The 21,303-nt window shown below is 42.0% G+C and overlaps 1 protein-coding gene across 6 annotated transcripts in view; it reads left to right on the top strand.

Moving 5' to 3' along the window:
* Positions 1-21,303, top strand: part of pard3ab (par-3 family cell polarity regulator alpha, b) — a 191,031-nt gene that overhangs the window by 99,356 nt on the left and 70,372 nt on the right. For 4 of the 6 annotated variants that reach the window (XM_026313169.1, XM_026313170.1, XM_026313167.1 and 1 more), the window contains 5 exons: positions 2,009-2,044; positions 5,081-5,128; positions 11,456-11,644; positions 12,409-12,579; positions 16,760-16,910. In XM_026313169.1, coding sequence (XP_026168954.1) covers positions 2,009-2,044; positions 5,081-5,128; positions 11,456-11,644; positions 12,409-12,579; positions 16,760-16,910 — 595 coding nt within the window. The remainder of the gene's footprint in view (positions 1-2,008; positions 2,045-5,080; positions 5,129-11,455; positions 11,645-12,408; positions 12,580-16,759; positions 16,911-21,303) is intronic. The other 2 variants (XM_026313171.1, XM_026313168.1) reach the window with 1 other exon arrangement.

The raw sequence follows: 21,303 nt of genomic DNA, 5'->3' as shown, positions 1-21,303 counted from the left end.
AGTCCCCCATGCATGGATAAGTATAGATTATGGGTGTGTGTGTGTGTTCCATTGTGCTTTCATGAGTGTGGTAATCCCCACAGTGAGTGCTGTGTTGTTTTATTTCCAACAACACACTAGCCAAGCATGCAGATTGATTGTCCCGCTCCGTCGCTGCACCTCCTCTCTATTATCAAGCAGAGGAAACCTGTAGAACTCAATCTTTCCCCTTTATCTCCTGCACCCTCTTCTTTCCTCTCTCTTTAACTCCATCTCTGTCTTCTTAATCTGTCGCCCTCCCCTCTCTCTTTCATTCTCACTCACCGGTTTCCCTTTTTTCCTCTCCCTTTGTTTTGGTAACCTTCCGGGTCTCTGTATTTCCATCTCTCTCGTTGTGTTTTGCCTCCGAGCTGACTTACTCGATTGATGGATGTGGGGATGAACAGACAGACGCAGGGCAGGTACTAGGGAAAAGAGCGAAAAACACACACCTGGCCTGAATATCAATCAGGCAACATTTCTGCACAATACTCTTATACAAACAGCCACAGAAACCTGTGTGTACTGCTCTGGGATGCTATGGTCTGGCCAGACGTCACTCACAGCTCGTTACTTCTGTGATTCATGTTAACTGGTGCTAATTTAGTTGGAATCTCCATTTGCTATGTTTAATTGCGTTCTTCAAGGTTGAGTTTTTATATTATGCCAGATGTTATACTTAAAATAAGGTTACATCCAGGGCTACCCCAAAGTTTTTTTTTTTGAGTATGAACTGGATTTGTAACAGCAGAGATGAGAACAAGGCAGCAGAACACTGAGGCTGTGCTTTTTTTTGTTTGTTTGTTTGTGTTGGAGCTGATTGCAAGCTTTAAATCACATTGGCATTTGCTCCACACCAGCAGTCAATGATTCTCTGCTATCCCTCAACCTCCACTAGCTGGCTTTAACACACACCTTATCGAGTACTAACGTGAGTTATGGCATCCAGCAGCCTTAACTCCCCCCTCTGTTGACTTAAAAATGGTCCATCCCAGCACCATCAGCAGTCACTGGAGCCATTAGAGGCACAGGCATCCATTTGCTGGCAAGGAGTGTCAATCAAACAGCTGATTGTTCACAATTATCACAGCCTGGGATGCAGACAAGACTATTGGCTGGCTGTTGTCACTGGTGAAGTTAGATGAGAGGAGCTGCCACACTGGTCGATACTCATCTTAAGATTAGAGCAGCGCTTTGAGCGAGGCTGACTCTGCGTAGTTGGTAGTTAGATGGTAGCATTTATTTGATCTGTGCTTATGAGCAGTAAAGGGATGGGGAGGGTGGTGTGAAAGGATTGAGATGGGACTTCAGGGAGTTGAAGTCCATTGCACAAAATGAGCAGCTTCACTCAATCTGGACCTGTGAGATGGGCTAAGCAAGGGCTTTAGAGCTAGGGGACTATATAAGAATAACATATATGATTACCTTATGTTATCAACAACAACACAAACTAGATGCCTAAATCAAATTTAAACTGTTTCAAGAGTAAATGGTCGCTTCTGGTGCAAAGAATAATCTTTTTCGAAGACCTGAAGCTGCGAGTTTGCAAATCTTTTTTTTTTTCCAAAGCTCAGAGCAAACAGTCACTAAGCCCTGCCAGTTGCTTGTAAAGCTCATCGCTGTGAGTTCGCCTAAGTAACTTTAATCTGTCCAAGTGATCTGGATGAATGGAAGCTGGACAGTAAGAGGACAGTGGTTAGAGAGTAAATCAAACAAGATTTTGATAAAGGAGAAGCACCTGTGCGATTTATTCCCAGTTGAAGAACACCTGTGACGTTTTGTTGTTTAGTGCACGCCGCCCAGCACTACTACTCATCTGTCTGCAGAGATTTATCAATTTCATATCCTGCACTTACTCATTACCATCCTTTCATAATCACAATAATCATAAGTTCCCCCATCACAACCTTCTATGTGCTCAGATTATCACTGTTCCTGTTAATAAATGTTTTTGCTTGTTTTTCTGTCCCCCCCTTCCTCCATCCTCTAGAATGCCGAGCCCCAGATGCAATCCCCCAGAGGTTTGGTAAGACTCCACCCCAACACTAGCCTGCAATTAAACCTGCTTCCAAAAACCACCTCCTCCTCTTTAACAACTCTTGCTCCCATATTTAGCCTGAACTCCCCATGGCATGGATGTTATTAATTCTTGCTAGGGAAAAACACACAATGTTATCACCCAGTTGGGATAATAATAAGAATGCCTTATGCATGAATTCAGCGTCCACCAGTAAACTCGGTGGTTAATCAAAGTGCAAGACGTGCGTATAACAGAAACACAGGTTTTAACCTCCATCCAGATTTTGCTCTAACAAATCAGGATTTCATGGTTCATCAGTATGGATTGCTCAAACTGTGCTGCAGAATGATTTGCTCCATCACTCCCCACTAGCACTGTATTTGTCAGTGCAGGTGGAAACCTATGGCAGTTTTATTTGTCGGCTGTCGGTAAGGTTGTCAGTCTGGGTTTGTTGATGCAGACTAGTTCTGAGGTGTGAGGTGCATAACAAACCGTGTTTTCTCAGTTTGTGTTTTATTGTATTGGGGCAAATGTAGACAAAGCTGCCTGTGTCTGTCTCAGCTTAACAACTCGACTTCGACAAATTCAACATGTGATTGCCGTCTGCTATAAGAGACACTTGGCTTATATAGACTTATAAATCAGGTCCATTAATACCCATGCACTGAATGCAAATAAACATTCCTGATCATGGTAGTGTACGCTACAGCGGCAGTGGAAGTAGTTTAATTATGAGAATCTAGGTTCTATGAAGGATCAGCTCTCAGCCGTGCAGTCCAGTACCTCCAGTACTCGTCACACATTACCCTGAAAGGTGCTCCATCACAGCAGCTGTTAAAAGCTCATCTGTCTTCACTGGTGATATTAAAAAGCTATTCCAATTTCCATACCTCTCCATTTACATGCCAAACTTGAGATGTAACTGAACAACTGCAGACTTCACATCTTCACATCTGGCTTTACCTTCAGGTTACATCTGGCCAAGTGTAGGTAATTGGTTACACTTTGCGTGGCACATTGGAAGTGTAATTGGCCATTTAATTTGATCTGCGGTGCTACCTGCCAACTGTGTGGATGATCCTCGTCACGAAGGAACATTATGGCAGCACCGTGTTGATTATTGTGTTGTATTGCAGCTGGTGCATCTCTGTCTACACACACTCAGGCAAGATGATGCTGGTGCATCACTAGTGACAGTATTAAAACAACTACAGCAAAATCACGCAGGATTTGAATTTCCACTGTACTATAGCTGTCTTTTACAGCGAGGGTGTGCTGCTGTGGTAAATGTCACATTATTAGTGGATTTTGTGTAAGCCACCCTTGGGAGCTTTCTGCTTTGGCATCCCAAGGTGCACTGGCAGTGATAAGTGATAGTGGATTTTGAATGTTTTAGGCCTTACTGCTTTAGTGCTTTCTCAGTGACTTAATGGAATCAAAAATCCAGGTGTTAAGCTCTCTGGTTAGAGTGCCTGCTAATTGCTGTTTTGGAGCTACTGTTAGAAGTTTTGTATGTTCTGATGGGATTCTATGGGAACCGATCGTAGATTGCCTAGTGCACCTTTGAGGATTTAAAGGGAAGCAAAAGAAAGTTTTCTCTTCTTTTGGACGATTACCTCCTGAAAATCAATGCGACCACATGGACAAGAGCCAGATAGATTGAGGAAATGCACCATGGTCATGCTGTCTCTTCTCACCTCCCTCCTTTCCTGCCTTCCTAACTCTAAACCTCCAGATGGGACTTTATTCTCCTCACCCTTTCTCGGAACATCAACCGCCATAATGGATTCACTGCCTTTCAGATGTTATCTGTTGTCAGACGCCTCATTTTAAACATCTCGTCTCCGCCAACAACAACAAGAGCAGATGCACTGTGATGGTATACAGCTTCAGACATAGGGTGTGCTTCTAACAAAAGAGACAGCTTTTAATGGACGCATGGGTTTACAACTAAGAGATACTTCTCTTGCAGATGTAGAGATTTGGCACTTGAGAGAGAGAGAGAGCAGAAAATAATAATTAGCATTATTAGCCTCTTTTTTTTTAATTATTTGGTTAGTCTAAAGAATTTCAGGAAATGTCAAATACCGGTATGTAGAGCACATAGTAAAGACATTTGTATTGATCTCACTCCACATATTGATTATAGACTCAATTGGTTGTGCGCCTAGATTAACAAATATGTATATATAAGTGTCTATAGCAGCTTGGGAAAATAGCCAGAGTTGGTGTTGGAAGAGGCAGCACGGTGGTGAGGTGGTTAGAAATGCTAAGTTCGAATCCCATTCGACCCCGGGGCCTTTCAGTGTGGAGTCTGCATGTTCTCCCTGTGTCTGCGTAGGTTCTCTCCAGGTACTCCAGCTTCCTCCCACAGTCGAAACACATGCAGGTTCAGTTAACTGGTGACGCTAAATTGCCCAAAGGTGTGAATGTGAGTGTTTTTCTTACAGTTATGAAAAGCACAATTAGCAACATAAAAATCCAGCAAACGTATAATATTTGCACAGCGTCTGACCTGCAGGTATGCCGGCTGAAGTTTTTGAGGTTGGCATGTCATAACTCATCCTGTGAGAGCTCTCTGGAGTGTTGTACAGCAGACAAAATGCAGCAGCTGAAGTGGAAAAAGCACTCACTTCTTGAAATTGGTCCAATGACCCAAAAATCTCCAGCGTTTTAGGAGCAGTCGACAAGAGGCTGTCATTAGTTGGGTGACACTCTGGTTTGTTGTTTTCGACTTTCAACCAGGTGTGTGGCAAAAACTTTGACTCATCCGCATAGATCGATCTATATATCTGTATTTCTTCCTCTCTCCCTGTCTCTCGCTCTCCCTCTCATTATAAAACCATCCTGTGTGTACTTTGTGTATCCTTAACCCATCAGCTATGACTTTCAGACTGACTCTTCATGGCCACTTCACTTCACTTCACTCTTTTCTGGCTCCCTCATCACATTCTTGCATCCTGTATTGACTCCCTGTCAGTATGTTGTCTCCGTCCAAGGGACTCTTGTGTCTAACCTGTTGACTTTGACTACTCCCTTTAGCAACCAAGACAGCCTGTGACAGCTGGGAAACCCCATTGGCTGATTGAGGTAACTGCTGCATGACATCACCAGCTTGGGTCATTAGGTTGTACAGAGAGTAAGGCTTTAAAGGCAAATGAGATACTTTGGGTGGCTGCGCAAATAGACTGGGAGTCATTTAAGGAATTCATTGCTGTGTCAATGGTCTGTAAAAACAAAACACTTTGTTGGGTTTTCTCTGTCTTATGCTTAATCTGTCTTCTGTGCAGTACTTCTCTTGTTTCTGTCTTTGCTGCCTCTTATCTCTTTATTTCATTCTTCTCCTCTTTCCCTCTCTTTCTCACACACACACACACACACACACACACACACTTAAGGCACACTTTAAGTCACAGATTCTCTTCCCTGCACCTGGGATCTACAATTGAGCACTGATCAAAGGCATCCGTCTTTACATGCCTGCCTTGATAGTTTCATAATGGGCCCATAACGTGAACATTCAGCTCCATTGTTTACGCTATTAGTCACACAGGCTTATGGGAAATTACTGCAATGCTATATTGAAAAGCCATCAGCAGCAGCAGCAGCAGTAATGCTGCAGCAACACTGTGCCAAGATGCTATCTATCACAAATGCATGTTTCCTCTCCTTTCTCCACACAAAGCTGTTATGAAACGGCAATCTGTTAGCACTTTGTAGCGTAACGATGAAGGTTTTTCATGATGACATGATATGACATTCAGAATAGCAGGGCGTGTTGCCTGTGCACGGTGACGCAGCATAAATGTGTTGTGAGTGTTTTAATTCTTCTCTCTGTAATGTATTGTTGTAGAGTTGGTAGGAAGATATATTTAGTGTGTAACACACCAGGAGGGTTTCACTTAACACAGCTAACACTATAATATCATAGCTGCCGTGGTGATACAACACATCTTAATTTGCAGTTCAGCATCACATAACGTGGTCGGTGCATCTTTTATATCCTAAATTAGCAAAGCACAGTATTGTAAGTGCTTTACAGGTCTTTCCTGTTTCATGCCCACTGTTTGCCATACACTTCCCTTTTGCATTGTTAATGTAGTAAATATTGTACTAGCGGTAGAAAGCAGTAGTGCTTTATGCTGTATTTCATGTAGACACTGTTGCTGAAGCAGTATAATAGGACAATATTAAAGCTTGAGAAAATGTGTGGAAAACCCATTGTATTATTTGTGCAGTAGTCACTCATGTCATCAAGGTTATAACGGTGTATTTTAGGAGTTGTTTTCCTAAAAGTCTGACAGCAGCTCACTTCATCTCACTTTGTAACTCTGGTTGAAGTACTGCTCCTCAGTGACTTCAGGTTGAGTACACACCAATAAACGAACCAGCTCCATAAAAAAGGTCCTTATACCAAAATATTTTCATTTTATACTTGTGTATACTACATTTCATACAGGTTTTTTTTTGGACTTGTTGCTTTACATAATTGAGCAGCCACAATTACCAGTTACATACTAAACATATTATGTCTATATAATATATGATGTATAGCTTAAACAACCCACTGCTTTTTTCAGGTAGTTAAACTTAACCCCACCTTAACTAGCTACATCATGAAAATGCTTCTATTTAATATGTAATTATCATAATATTACACTCATTTGCAAACAGTGTGTACTTCTATTTAAGTACAGGACCTTTGAACAGATTACATCATAGAGATTTTATTCAACAGGCAATCATTTCTGGGGTTACATAACTTTGTATGATTATTAGCACAATAGGATGGGCCTCAGTGATTAATGGCTGGAGCTCTGTGGCAGCAGGCTCGATGCTGTTTCTGTGTTCTGTAGCAGCCTGCTGGTGACACATACGAGTCAATCAGAGAGGGCCGTTCTACCACAGAACAGGCTCTCCAGCTTAATTAAAGTGATGTTTCAAGCTGCCACCTGGCCCCCGCACACACACACACACACACACACACACACCCTCACACACACACACACACACATACACATTACAGCCACCCATACAACACACTCCACACACACACACACACACACACACACATATACACATTACAGCCACCCATACAACACACTCCACACACACACACATACACATTACAGCCACCCATACAACACACTCCACACACACACTCGCAGTATGCACGGACTATACTGAGGCTTTTACGCATTACAAATTCAAAAACACATGAACCATATGGTGAACTTCTCACAAACACACAACACCTCAGACGCACTTAGACCGCCACACATTTGCACGTAAGTATTCTCACACTTTTAGTGCACACATACATGAAGTGACTGGGAGCAGCTGCTGGTGTAATTGCTCGGGTTGGATGAGGTTAGAAATGGCTCGTAGTGCGTTGTGGAGCTCTACAGAGTGAGGAGCGTGATGCTTGACTGTCCAAGAAGGAAAGAGAGCAGCTGATGAGTTTTGGACATCGAGTGAGCCTGTGTGTGTGTGTGTGTGAAATGATGCTTGCGTGTCTGTGTGTTGCCTGTCGAAGCGGTGTGTGCAGGCATACACAGTACATAACAATGACATTTGCAGTGACTGCACATGCTGCTTTCTTTGTTTGCACTGACTCATATTCATCCATAGACACAAATACAGTATAGACTTGCTGTCACACACACACACAAACATCTGCCTTCCTCTTATCCTCCATGCTGTGCCAGCCTCTGCTCCATTGATCGCACAGGTATTTGATATTCATGATCTATCAGCATGGAGCTACAGCGAGACGTGTCAGAAAGAGTGAGAAAAAGGGCGGGGGGGATGAGAGGGAAGAGGAACTGAAAAAAAAAGATATGACTATAGGGAAGGAGAAGAAAATGAGGTGGGTCAGCATGATAGGAGATGCAGAGTGTAGTGGAATGATAAACCAGAGATAGCTGTAACAAAACCGTAACTGGAAGCATGCTGTCCAAATACTTTTGGCCATATACTTTAGCTGGCACAAGGAGGAGACAGAGAAATGATAAAATAGATACAGAGGTATGAGAATTGGGAGGGGTATATGGATAAATGTGATGATAGGAAGTAAAGGAGGAATAGGGAGAGATAGGGAGTGAATAAGGAAAGATAGATTGTGCTAGAGTAGGCAGCCAACAATGCTCTCCACGCCCGACTTCCCTCGACCAATTACATTCTTCACTGCCTCCTCCTCACCTCGCTCCCTTTCTCCCTCCACCTTTTTAAAAAAAAAAAAAAAAAAAAAGAATCCCCTCAAGCAACTTTTCCACATGCCATCAAATCGACAGGTTTGTTTGGCCAAGGTTGAGCTTGCCGCCGACCCACTAATCTCTTTAGGCTCTGCAGTGGAGTGTGAGTGTGTGAGGAAGAAGAAAGTTGAAACGAGGGCGAGTTTGATTTTTCTTCATGCTAAAGATGTAGTCGCTCTGTAGCATACAAAGCGTGGAGGCTCAGAGGGTGTTAGACTTGCATTAGATGTGCAGAGTTGGAGAGGTTCAGGGTTAGAAGGCAAATGAGCCAAAGGAAGGAAGCAAGAAAAACAGGGATAATGAAAGGGAAAGTGAGTGAAAGAGAAAAGTTAGGTGAGAGTTACGCTACATCCATACTAACCAGAAAACTCTGAAAACCCTGTTTGCATGTGCATCCACACTTGGTTGTTGGCGCAGACGTCATCTCAGTGCCAAAACAAAGAGAGAGTGATGGCTCTCATGTTTAGCTGGTTAAGTTTAGATATATTCTTAGAAACAAATGGGAAGAAGGAGAAGAAGCAGAAAGACTAAACAAGGAGCAGAGGTGGTGGCGACTAGAGAAAGAAAAAGCTGAGGGACTGGAGACGGCACGAAATAAGCACCGGGACATGGTCTAAAAAAGCAAGTAGAGAGCAGTATAAAGAGACAGGTGAAGAAACGTGAGAGGCAGTGAAAGAAAACGATGGCGAGAGAGGGAGAGAGAGAGATACAGACGTACAGTGAGAGAGGTGGCAATGTCTGTCTCCTTTTGTGTTCCACATGGATTCATTCCTCGCCGTCTGCCTTTCATTCACACTCTCTCGCTCGTGCTTTCTGTCATTGTTACGCTCACGCGCTCTCATTCTTTTCACCCTTTCTTTTCACCTCGCCTTTTCACCCTCGCTCTATTTGTCTCCGTCCCTCCTCTCAAGCCCATCACTCCTCTTTTCCCCCTTCACCTTCATTCAGCTCCTTTTACACTGTTTTCTTTCCTTATCCTACTGCCTGCCTGTTTATTTTATTCATCCGTCCTTTAAAATCCCTCAAAATGACTTAACTGAAGCCACATTACAAGATGCTGAGTGTATCAACTTTACTTTGTGTAAGCATTTTTAAAACTTGTTGAGAGTGTTAATGGTGCAGTAAATGGGATGATGCATTTAGATGTAAAATGGATTGTTTCTGCTCTATTAATGACAATGACATTGACATTAACAATGACGGATCAGTTAACAGTTGCTTATTTTTAACCTTTAGACCGACTATGCGTCTGCTTTTATTTTGACGAGTTTTGTTTTTGAGTTGTTAAATTAATCTCCTGTTTCCTTATTCTGACCTTTTGCAGGTTAAGAGGATTAAATTTTTGTTTGTCGCTTTTTAATTAGTTTTAATTAGTAATTTAATTTCAAGAAAAATAAATTGGATTTGAGGTTCCAAAATAATTAAATTCATGTTTCCTTATGTGTTATAATTCAGTGTCATAAGTTGTGGCTGATATCAAATTGGCTGTTTTTTTTTTTTTTTTTCCCTGCTTTGTTTTTAATTTTGCCTCAAAATGATTCTAGGTAGGTGTTATTTGTCTTTCTGAAAAATGTGGAAACCCTGACGGTGCTCTTCATGCTTGCATCGCCCTTCCTTTCCTTCCTTTCCTTCCTTTCCTTCTTACTCTATACATCCTTGTTTTGCCCGCCTCATCCTCCTCCACTTTGCCTTCCCCTCCATCCCTTTTCTCTCTCCTCCGCTCCACCCAGAGCAATTCCATCTCTCTCCTAGCAAACAAAGGGAGCTAATGACATGCTGACACCGAGCCCGATGATTGAATTCATTAGGCGTGCACAATAATTGCCAGGCGCGAGTGTGCACGCACCCATCTATTCAGAGGACAGCTGTCAAATAACAAGCAAGAGAGAATAGCTTTTTATTGTTGAGCTGGAAGAGAGAGGGAAAATGAATATAGATAAAGAGTGAGAGAAGCACCTGTTGTGGAGGGAGAGAGAGAGAGAGAGAGGGAGAGAGAGAGAGAGAGAGGGAGCACTCAGCATGTCAATTAGGCTGCTGCGTTCACGCAGGGTTACTGGGAAGTTTACTGACGCTTTGATGCACTTGGCATCACAAGCCAGGTGCATGGCATGTCAAACTTGTTCTTTAGGTGCCGTGCAAACCTCTGTCTGAATCCCTGACACAACCTTTAGAGTGAGGGCATTTTAACATAATGTGTTTAGTCTTTTTAAGATTTTTTTTAAATCTTAAATCCAAACATGACACATATATATGGTCATGTTTAAAGTTTATGTTGATTGAAGCTGCCTGTTGGTTTATAGTTATTTAAAAACATCGCAGTATGCACCCATAGGTGTCATGTAAAGAGGAAAAATGTGCACAGCAACAAGTTCCTATTCTTGGCTAAGAGAGACGGTGTGTGATTTGAGTTGCTTCTCAGAAAATTATCTGTTTCCTTTGTTCGTGGTTTTGTGCGAGTCGTCGTGGCTGGAAAGCTTTTTACTGTAGAGCAGCTGGAGATGCCTGATGCACAGTTAGCCAAGAATGCCATTATGGTGTGTCAGTACTTTACGGTCTCAATCTTCACTTTGACTTAGACTAAGAACCACCCTGCATGGTTGAGTATTGATGAACCTGAGCACTGTGCCTTGATTATACAACAGTGTCCCTGTCTGCCTATACTAAGTACCTGATTTAACACTTAGAAGCATTGGTCTGTTTAATACTAACATATCTGATGTAGCTAATGAGCTTGCACTCTGATTTACCTCCCTGCTATCTGCCCACACTGCAATTTATATGCAAGCACTTTTCATTAACCTCAAGTGGCCAAATGAACGTCCTTTTAACTTTGCCCTTTGGCTAGCCCACAGGAACGTGGTGAAAGCATTGCAGGGCTGGAAGAGCTTTTATGTTGCTGCTTTAGACTGGAATAAATGCATGAATATTTTTGCTTTGTATAATAAAATATGCATTATAGTGTATGAGTATTTAACTGTACATAAATGTAAATTCTTTTTATGGGCTCTGCAGATCACAGTATATGATCTGCAGTATATCTGGTTCTGTCATTGTTGCTGGTTGGGTTAGGGGCTATTTGTCAGTCAGGTATGTTGTATGTTGTAAATGATCAGGAGTCACAGGTCTAATGCTGCTGTATCCTTCTTTGTTCTCTTGCTTACAGAAGACGGAGGACGACGACTTAGTGTTGACTCCAGATGGTACCAGAGAGTTCCTGACCTTTGAGATCCCCCTTAGTGACTCGGGTTCAGCAGGTTTGGGTGTCAGCGTCAAAGGCAACCGCTCCAAGGAGAACCACGCTGATCTGGGTATCTTTGTAAAATCCATCATCAATGGAGGCGCAGCCTGCAAGGTAGGATATCCTCTGATGTAATTAGTGCAGGGTTTGAGTGGAAATATAAAGAAAGGCTTGAAAGTGTGCCGTCTGTTCTTCTAGGAAAGTTTTTTTCTGTTAAGTAAAAATGTTATTCATTTGGATTATTAACTAAAAGATACGTAGAGCTATATGCCAGGAATCCACATTTTCTATCCATTATATTTTGTTTCCTCAGGGAGTGACACTAGAATTAAATCTAGAACATATTATATTTCTGCATTTTGCCTTTTTGATAGTTTTGAATCTTTCCAGGCTTTTAAAAAGCAACTTAATACCAGCTGCAAGTCATGTTTTTGTGTCCCTCCAGTGGTTCAGCCTCCTAACACGGAAGATGAAGTAAAATTACTTTTCAGTTTTTCAGCAGTTACAAACAAATGTTTCATCTGTGATAAGAATCTATGTGCACAAAGTGCCCGCTTTGCTGTTGCTGTCTGTCTTTTAACCTGATTGTTCCTCATACAAACAAGCTTGTGTTGACAGCTCATGATAATGGATGTAAAAGCACACTTCTCTGTTAGAGATGTGATCACAAGCAGAAACAGGATACACTCAGGCTGAGACCGTTAGTCTGATTAGATAACGGTTAATGTTAAGTTGGGGATAAGGATGTTTTTATTTATCATACAGCATGTACTGTTCGCTAGTTGAAAAAAAATACAGTCTTTACCTTTCTCTGTGCCTTATGGAGCTTAATCACCAAAACATTTATCATATTATCGTTGTTTCCTATCCACCGACAGGATGGGCGGCTCCGAGTGAATGACCAGCTGATTGCTGTCAATGGGGAGTCGCTTTTGGGCAAAACCAACCAAGATGCCATGGAGACACTGCGCAAGTCCATGTCAACAGAAGGCAACAAACGTGGGATGATCCAGCTCATTGTGGCCAGACGAGTGGCCAAAAGAAATGAGGTAAGAAACACGTCAAAAGACGTTTTTTTTTTTTGACCATGGTTTTACAACTGGACAAATATTTGGTTATATAATGTTTCTGATATAAAGTTAGGGTTAAAAGTCTAATAAATATGAATTAAATCTAATTGACATTAGTCTAATTCATATAATACAAATCAAATTCATAAGGTTTACAAAAACATCAACTGTATAATAGCCAGAAATGTTCTGTTTTTTTATTATTAGAACATAATTATAACATTGTTGAGCCCTTGAGCAGCTTCAGTTAAACAGATTTTATAGAGCAGTGGTCTCCTGGGTTTTAAGTAACTCCTGAGTTTAACCAAATTATCTGACCCATTTAGAAATGAAAACAAACATTAAAGAATATTAAGACCATTCAATTTATTTTTCAGACTGTCTGCAAATGAGCTATTTGCTCTGTTTGCTGTTTGCAGAACTGCTGATGTTGGTTGGTCCCAATGGACTCAAATGCAGAGCTTTGTCAAAATGTTGTCAGGAGTAACTCAATAACTGAAATATCAGTAACACTGTGAAATGTTATGTCATCAATATATTTTTTTTTTATCTAATCAAACCTGAGAACAGCCTATGAACATCCTACTGCCTCATGACACATACTCTACTGTTTCTGTCCAGGGTTTTGTTTGAAACAAAACCAAAATCCAAGACTGAAACACTCTAACCATGAGGGAATAATCATTGTGACATCGTGAAGTCTCCATCGTTCTTCATTGGCTTTCTGCAGCGTACGAAAAGGGAAAATTAATAGTGTCTTTCATTATTGTATTATTGTATTTACCCTGTGTGAGCACATGTGACCTTTTGCAGCATCGGTCTGATTCATGTTCTCAGAGCTGCACATCACACCGGCTGTCCTGTTGTTGACTGTTGACCTCCGAGCAATTCAAACAAACACGTCAGGACTTGTCAACATTAGTTATTGAGTCAAGGGAGAGTGCTTTCATTCCCAGTTATGGTTAAGATGTTTTTTTTGTTTTGTTTTGTTTTTTTTTTTTATTATCAGCTAGTCTAGAATTTGAACCAGTGTACTGCCGTCATATTAAGGCACTGAATTAAAAGTTGTTTCAGCCTGTGGGGTTTTTGAGTTTGAGACATAAGAGAACAAGATGAATTGTCTTTGTGAAACACATCCTACCAATTTCAGCGTTCCAAACACAAATGGGACATTATTAATTAAATAACCAAATAATTGTCTTTTTTTTTTAGGATTCTGCTTGTTTGCGGCCGTATTTATGATCAAACGGGTTGTAATTCTATTTTGTGACAAAACGTTTGATTCATCTAACACTGCTGTCATATGTAATGATGTCTGTGTGCACGTGGAGTTATTAGGCACCACTTCAATAACATCCTTGCTGTGATAAATATACAACACAAACCAGAGCAAACCACTGGGAGATACCCTTATGAACAGCAATGAATCGTTTTATGGAATAAAAGAAGTAGTCAGGTCAGGGTAGTTCACCAACCGCTCCCACATAGGCTCACCTCCCTTGAGGCAGCTAAAAACAGAAAGAAAAAAAAAATGGCTGTGAACTGAGCTGCACAACTTTTTTTTTTTTTTCCTCCCTTCAGTGTCATGTTTTTACATTCTCTGTACACCTTGGCCTGTCGCTTGAAAGCCGTGGCTGAGTCTATGAGCACGTCTGTGTGCAAGTGTGTACGCCTCTGGCACAGTCTGGCTTCCCTGCTCTCCTTTTCCAACCTGGTGTGTCAAAGTTTTGATTTCCCCTCGGTACGTCTGGTAATTGAAAGCAGAGGCTAAGTCTGGAGATGTATTTTGTGTTTCTATGTTTTTGTGTGTGCACACACACGTTTGTGTCTGCCTCTGAATGTTTGTGTGTGTGTGTGTGTGTGCGTAGTTTGTGCTTTGCACAACTAGCATATGGATGCGTGCATTTATTTTCAAGGATGTTTCTGTGTGTTAGTTTGCAAATAGGTACCCTGCGTCTATGTGCATGTGTATGTGTGTGCACTGTGATGCTCAAGCGAGCATGGTGGATGAATAAAATGTGACCGCTCAGAGCCTCGTCAATCTGTGCTTCACAAGCAGGGCTGCAGGCATGGCCTACGGTTATTCAAATGCCTGGCTGTTTATAAGAAGTTGTGTCCAAGATACTTAGGGAGGAGGAAAACAACAATTTAATGCTTTCACACTCAAAGAGACAGCCCAGAGCTGACAGTCCCTGTAGACTGTTAATATCTCATAACGAGCTGTCCATCAAATGATAGTCAAAGTCAAATAAAATCTAATTACAATAGAATGAAAGCTGCGGCTCATTGTGACATTTACTGACATATGGGATCAAATAATCCTGTATTTACTTTCCACCCCATGCCTCCATCCCTTGACGACCAATCTCAAATCAATCTCGCATGTTTGCTGTTGGATAAATTACAAGCCCAAATGCTGCCATTCCTGCCTCCATTCCCATAGAAACACTGAACCCAGAGCAGCTGACATCCTCATCCCCACTCTCATCCAGCGGGATCGGGACTTTCCCGGAGCTCAATTAGCAGCCTGAATATGCAATGAGCTGCGGCGTGATTTGTCGATGCACCCTCAGTATGGCGGATCCCCTCGGCTATTACTGAGGCGTTTCACCTCAGCCCCTGAGCTGGCCAATTCATTAACTCTCTCATTTAAAGTCAAAAGCAACTGCGCGCCACCAGTCACAGCACCATATGGCAGCCGTATACATTTAGTTTCTTTCTGTGGAAGATTTGCTCTCGGTGTGGAGCTTCCATTTTTTTTCTCTCTTAGCTGTGATTCAAGCCATTTCATTTGTCCAGTGCATGCTCTGATGTTTGCTGCCCGTAGTGCAGGAAAGCCATGATGAAATGCCTTTAAAAATGAAGTTGTGTTCAGAATGATTTTAAATTGATTGTCTCCATTGTAGTTGCAGCCCTGTTTCTGCAGTTTGATGAGTTAGGCATTGTACTGTTTCCTACCAGGACTGTAATAGCGTTCATTTATGTATTGTACTAAAGCTGGTTGTATTGGTTCAGCATTTCCTGTGCATCCCTTTTTATACTTTTATTACACTTGTTTTTAATTCTCAACACAAGATAATCACCAGGGCTGAGTTTATTCATGTAATAAATAACTATCACTGTTTTGATTCTTGAGTAGGTTACACTGTGATACTGGTACACTGTGCTCTTGATAACTTTCACACAAGTCATGGACGTACTACCACCAAAAACAAAAACCAGTTTGTGTAGCTCTGATCTAAAATCCACTTCATGACACTTCACCTTCTGCCAGCTTCCTAATTTACCCACATACGTTTTCTCCTGTAAACTCAACTTGTTTGTTTACATCAAAATCCATTTGACAGTGGTTATTACAGCACCTCAACCATTTAGTGAGCTGAGAGGATCATTGGGCAAAGACCTTCTGCCAAAATCGAATCCCAGCCTGGCTAGTTATAGTCATTGATTGGGGTAATTTGGCTCCAGGATTGACTCGAGTGTGATAGTGTTATCGCTTGTTATGCGATGCCGGCATGATGGTTATCTTTATGGCAAGAGCTATTGTCACCTTCAGCAATAAATGCAGAAACCATAGCAAATCAATACAGTCAGTGATCCAATGGACAAACAGTGTGAAGGCCAAGAGACTCTCACATACACACACACACACATTCGCGAGCCCTGGATGTGTGTTTATGGGTGGCAAGGCCAGCAAACGGTCTATTTGTCCAGCAAACTAGAAAGTGTCATCATGTGTCCTGCGGGAAATGTCAAGATGCTAGCAAGCTAACCTTTCCCTGTGGGAACACACTAGCGCACTAAAAGCCTGTGGCCCAGCTGCCTTTTGGAGGCCCAGGCTAATTTATCCTGGTTATCACACCTTTAGCATTAGTGTGGAAAGCTGCCCCTGTGCCTGCCGCTCTATTATGACTAGTTCCCTTTGGCCTCATTTTTATTGATTTTTACTTAATATTATTATGAGTGTAGCTTAGTATACTTCATTTTTTTATGTATAGACCACAACTGTCAGAGTCAACTCATCTGTATTTTCTTCTTCTTCTTTGTGGTGTATCCATCTGAGACTTCAAACAGGAGCCCAGGAGGCTTTAGAAGCCCTGCAAAGGTTTAGAGGCACATTTGAAAAGGAATGAATGTTTGCACTGCTCTCTTCAATCAGGCGACACCAGGGAGCCCACTGGGACCCCAGCAGACTGTGAACACCTCTCTGGATGACCACGAGCGTCGAATCTCCCACTCCCTGTATGGTGGCCTGGAGGGCCTTGATGACAACTTGAAGCCACGACAAGGCATGATGCCACGCACCATAGGTAAGACAGAAATTATAAATTAATATAAAAATATATGTTATACTATAAATCTAAATTATAAATTACTGCTTTTGGCTTGTTGTGCTTCTCCACACTGATTACATTTCTGTGCATCTTTATATCTGTATTATATGGTGAATGTCAGTAAAGACTGTAAATACACATTGAATATAAAAATAGTAGAAAACAAGAAAATAGGAGAGAAGTATCATAAGTGCAGAATTTACAGCATTCCCCTTTCTGCTGGTCTGTGTTTCTCTGGTAGACCCTATGATCTGACCTGCCAGGTTTTGTCAGCACAGAATATGGGCTAACTATGTCATCTGGTCTCAGTTCCTGTCAAGACTCACTGGCTTTTAATGTCTCGGAAAATGTCAGGGAGAGAGAGGCAGAGATGGAAAAATGGTCCCCTGACAGTTTGTTGCTGCAGACGCCCTGCTAATAATTGATTCTTCGTGTGTGTGTGTGCGCTCTAAAAGTGTGTCTGTGTGCATGTCTGTTAGTTAGCATGATTATGAGCATCTCTTTTTCTAGATGACCTACAAGTATCCATCAAGGCTCAAACTAGAGTTGGATTGGAAGTGTGTGCGTGTGTGCGTGTGTGTGTTAGAGCAACATGTTTATAATGCGAGACTGATTGGTGGACAGTTGGTGAAGTGGCCTAATGTCAAAGCAACACTTCTGTATACCAGATGGTGTAGATGCTCAGCTCGCTCGTGTTAAATCACATGACCCGACCATCTCTGCACATTTTGCCCTCTGCAGTTGCATCTTTGCTCTGCGTTTCTCAATAGAGGGTCAAATAACTAGACTCCTGCTGAAGTGTAGGTGCATAAAATATATTAACTGTAACTTAATTAAGCAGACGCACAGTTGGAAGAGTTGGTTACACCAACTTTGAATCTGTTTTTCAAATTAGCTCCTACCAACACTACCTCATTAATCAATGCAACATAATGTGAGAGTGTGAACTCCGTTTTCCTTTCATGCAAATTGGTTGACGTTGACACTGTTATTGTAAACAAAAAAAGTGAGAGTTATGAATGACAGAGGAAGTGTTAATAGGTGAGGTTCCAGCATGCTGCCACAGTAGCTGTGCTCATCCATGCTTAACAAACAGCGAGGGCTTATAATGAGCACACAGGATCAGGAGTGGAAGCAGAAAGCATATGTACATTTTCCTGCTCAACGGTGGGTAAAAAAGATCATTGTCACATTACATGACCAGATGAGCTCATGTCTTTATCTGTAGGTACAGAATTGATCATCTCGTATGTGCCCAGTGTCCACGCGTACAGGTACGGTACCTGCAGCACCTGAACGTTAGAAAATAAAAGTGAATTTTGAGCTGAAACTTCAAAGAGCTGTGATCTGCAGATTTGAGGGAAAGGGGAAGGCTGTTCACAGTCTGCACACATATATTCTTCCTGTCAAATGGAAAGCTGAATCATGGAACCAGCCAGAAAATCTCAATATACAATCTGAAGACGTCTGGATACACGCTGTAAATGAGATGTGACATTTACCAAAAAAACATTTTTAAATGAATCCAAACTGGACCGGTCACTGGTTTGCAGATGCTGGGTCATCCGGTGTAGTCTTTGCTTCAGCATTCTCAAGTGTGTGTGTGTGATGTCTGCAGTGGTCACAGAACCGGATAGTTAAATCCAGTTACAGCATTACTTTGAACAGGGCGACACGGGGTAGAGGAATCCTTTAGGATGAAAGAAGAGTAAGCGAATAGCTGCAAGGTGTGTGGATGTGTGGGCGAGGTAGACAGCCACTGGTAAATAGGACTGAAGGAAGAATAAAAATAAAGTTGACAGGACAATTCTGGAAGGAAGAAAATAAAACATGACGGATGAAATAAAGTTGTAATTGTTGTTTGTTCCTCTGTCCTCAATCTTCCTTTAATAAGATTAAATGTTGTTCAGAATACGGAGCGGTATGTTGTCATCAACCTTCATGAGAACAGGAAGGATTATTCGAAAGATAAGGCACTAATTTTACCTGAGTGCTGTCATAGTGTTTAGTGGCATCCAGGATTAGAAAATCACCTGCTACTGTTTGATCCTCTGCCACGTGTGTTTTTGTGTTTTGGAGAGGTTAGGCAGGGAAACAAGATGTCACCATGGCTGAAGTAGGCTGGTTCTCCAAGTATTTCTCCCAGTCTCAACAGGACACAACACCAGATGCAAGAAACCTCTAAGGCTGGCCTGTGGAGGGATGTGCACTGTATAATTACTAACTATCACAGACACACGAGACATTTCTCTGCTTATTAAACACTTCATTAGCCCAGCGGAGAGTTTTTTTCTGACCACCTAAGGGGAAATTTCAACCCCAATTTGTCATGAAAAATATTTTGGCTCATCTTGCTAAATGTGATTTCTAAATGAGTTAAAATAACCGACTGATAATGCAACTGAGAGATGTTGGTCCACTTTACCATGCGCTTCTCCTGCCCTTTAGATGTCGAAGCGACGTATTTTTCAGAACATCACTCTGTAGTTGTGTGTCAAAGTGAGATTGGAGAGGTAGGGGAGGGATTAAAGCCTTATTTGAACAGTTGTTTCATTTGCCATTGTGGACTAAGCACGGAAGATAAAGGTCAGCGGGCTCAGGGTTTAAGCTGGTCCAGTCTGCTTGATGCTTTCCTTAGCATGCACCCTTAAATTACCTCTGCAAAAGTCTTTTAATGGCCAAGGATTTGTTCTTAAAATATGATGAGAGAACTTTCTTATGAGTTAGTTAAAAACACTGTGGATCCACTGTTCACCATGTTCCTGTGGATCATCTGGAAATTAAGTTTTATAAATGTCTGCACAACAAATAAAATTAGTTTGTCTCATTGAATTAGTGTGGAAGAAGAAATCCCAGTGATAACAACAACAACATGGGTTGGTGCCATTGGAGGTAGCAAAAAATGATTTGACAAGTTTGGGTAGTTATTTACTATTTGTCTGTAACTTTTAACTTGTGTGGTCTCATGTTAAGTTTCTGCTGCCACGCATCATCCTTTCCTGTGCATGCTCATAAACGTGGTGATTCAGAAACAGTAGTTGAGTCACAACTGGTTTGAATACTGTGGAGAAGCAGATGCCCGGCTGTCAGCTGCTGCACCGCCCCTGTTCAGAAACCAACTGCAGAGGACTTTAGATGCACTTGGCAGCTCCCAGATGTGAACGCGTTGGAATACGAAGCGGGGCTTTGCATGCTCAGCAAACCTCCCTTGAATAAATAAAATTGTGTGTCTGAGTGCTGGGGGGTCTTTCACAGTTGCTTGGAATAAGTCTCTTCTCTTGTTGTCAAGGTGCCACAGAACATAAATCATGCATTAGGCTTTCTTAGAAGACAACATCATTCCCATTCAGAGCATATCAGCTTGCGTTTTGGCTCTGCTCACTCGTAGATCACTCGCTGGCTTCTACACTCTGAAGATGCCAGGGATAAGAGAGTGACTTAATTATTCCTTCAGGCCAATAGCTTTCAAGGCCCAGCATCTCTGGCAATAACCTCCTTACTAATTATGTAAATACAAGACAAGGCAAAAAAAAAAAGAAAAATCTCCTCCACATGTATTTTGCCCCACATTGTTCTCACCTCTTGCTATCTCCATCTTCATCTAGAAAATCTTCCCCCCCGTTCTTCCATCCTGGCTGTTTTGTGTGTTCCCCCTTTGCCCTGAAGTATTCAGTAGCGTCGTGCTAGAAGAGTCTAATAATAGCCTCTCCTGGAGAATCTCAAATGAAATGCCACCTATTGTTCCACTGCAGCTCAGTCAGAAATTATTACAGCCACTGGGACAGATAATGTGTGTTTATTAGTTTGTTTCTCAGGTGATGCTGGCCGTGCACTCTGTCCACATGGCAGTGCTATTGTTGCTGGCGGATGGCTGCCCTCGGGTGCTGGCGCTAAAACAAAGAGGCCTTTTTTTTTCCTCTTTTACCAGGCTAGTGAGTTGACAGATTGATTGGTTTTCTACTCAGTAGCTGCCAGTTGATTGTGCTGCAGTGATTCAAACTGTGACATTGATGGGATTCTCAGTGTTGCGCATTGGACTGCTTAGGGAAATGGGATTAAGTGGTTCTGTGAGTGCACGTGCGTGGGGGACATGTTTGTGTGTATATAGAGTGTGTGAGTGTGTGTGGTCCGAGAGAGAGAGAGAGAGGTGGACCCGCTGTGCTAGAGGACTCACCCGGACACCCAGATTTCCAGCAAATAACAAACGCACACAGCATGAGGGGCCTGAAACGAGCACAAGCACACACTGAAACCACTGCAGCAGTGGTAGTTAATGCGCACACACACACACACACACACACACACACATAGACATGGCTTTCTGATGCACATATACTGTGTAAGCATATATCTTATATTACTTTCATTT

This window comes from Mastacembelus armatus, chromosome 17 (assembly GCF_900324485.2).
Source record: "Mastacembelus armatus chromosome 17, fMasArm1.2, whole genome shotgun sequence".
NCBI classification, from domain to species: domain Eukaryota; kingdom Metazoa; phylum Chordata; class Actinopteri; order Synbranchiformes; family Mastacembelidae; genus Mastacembelus; species Mastacembelus armatus.
The sequence above is the reverse complement of the archived record's forward strand: the minus strand, read 5'-3'. Positions and strand labels throughout refer to the sequence as shown.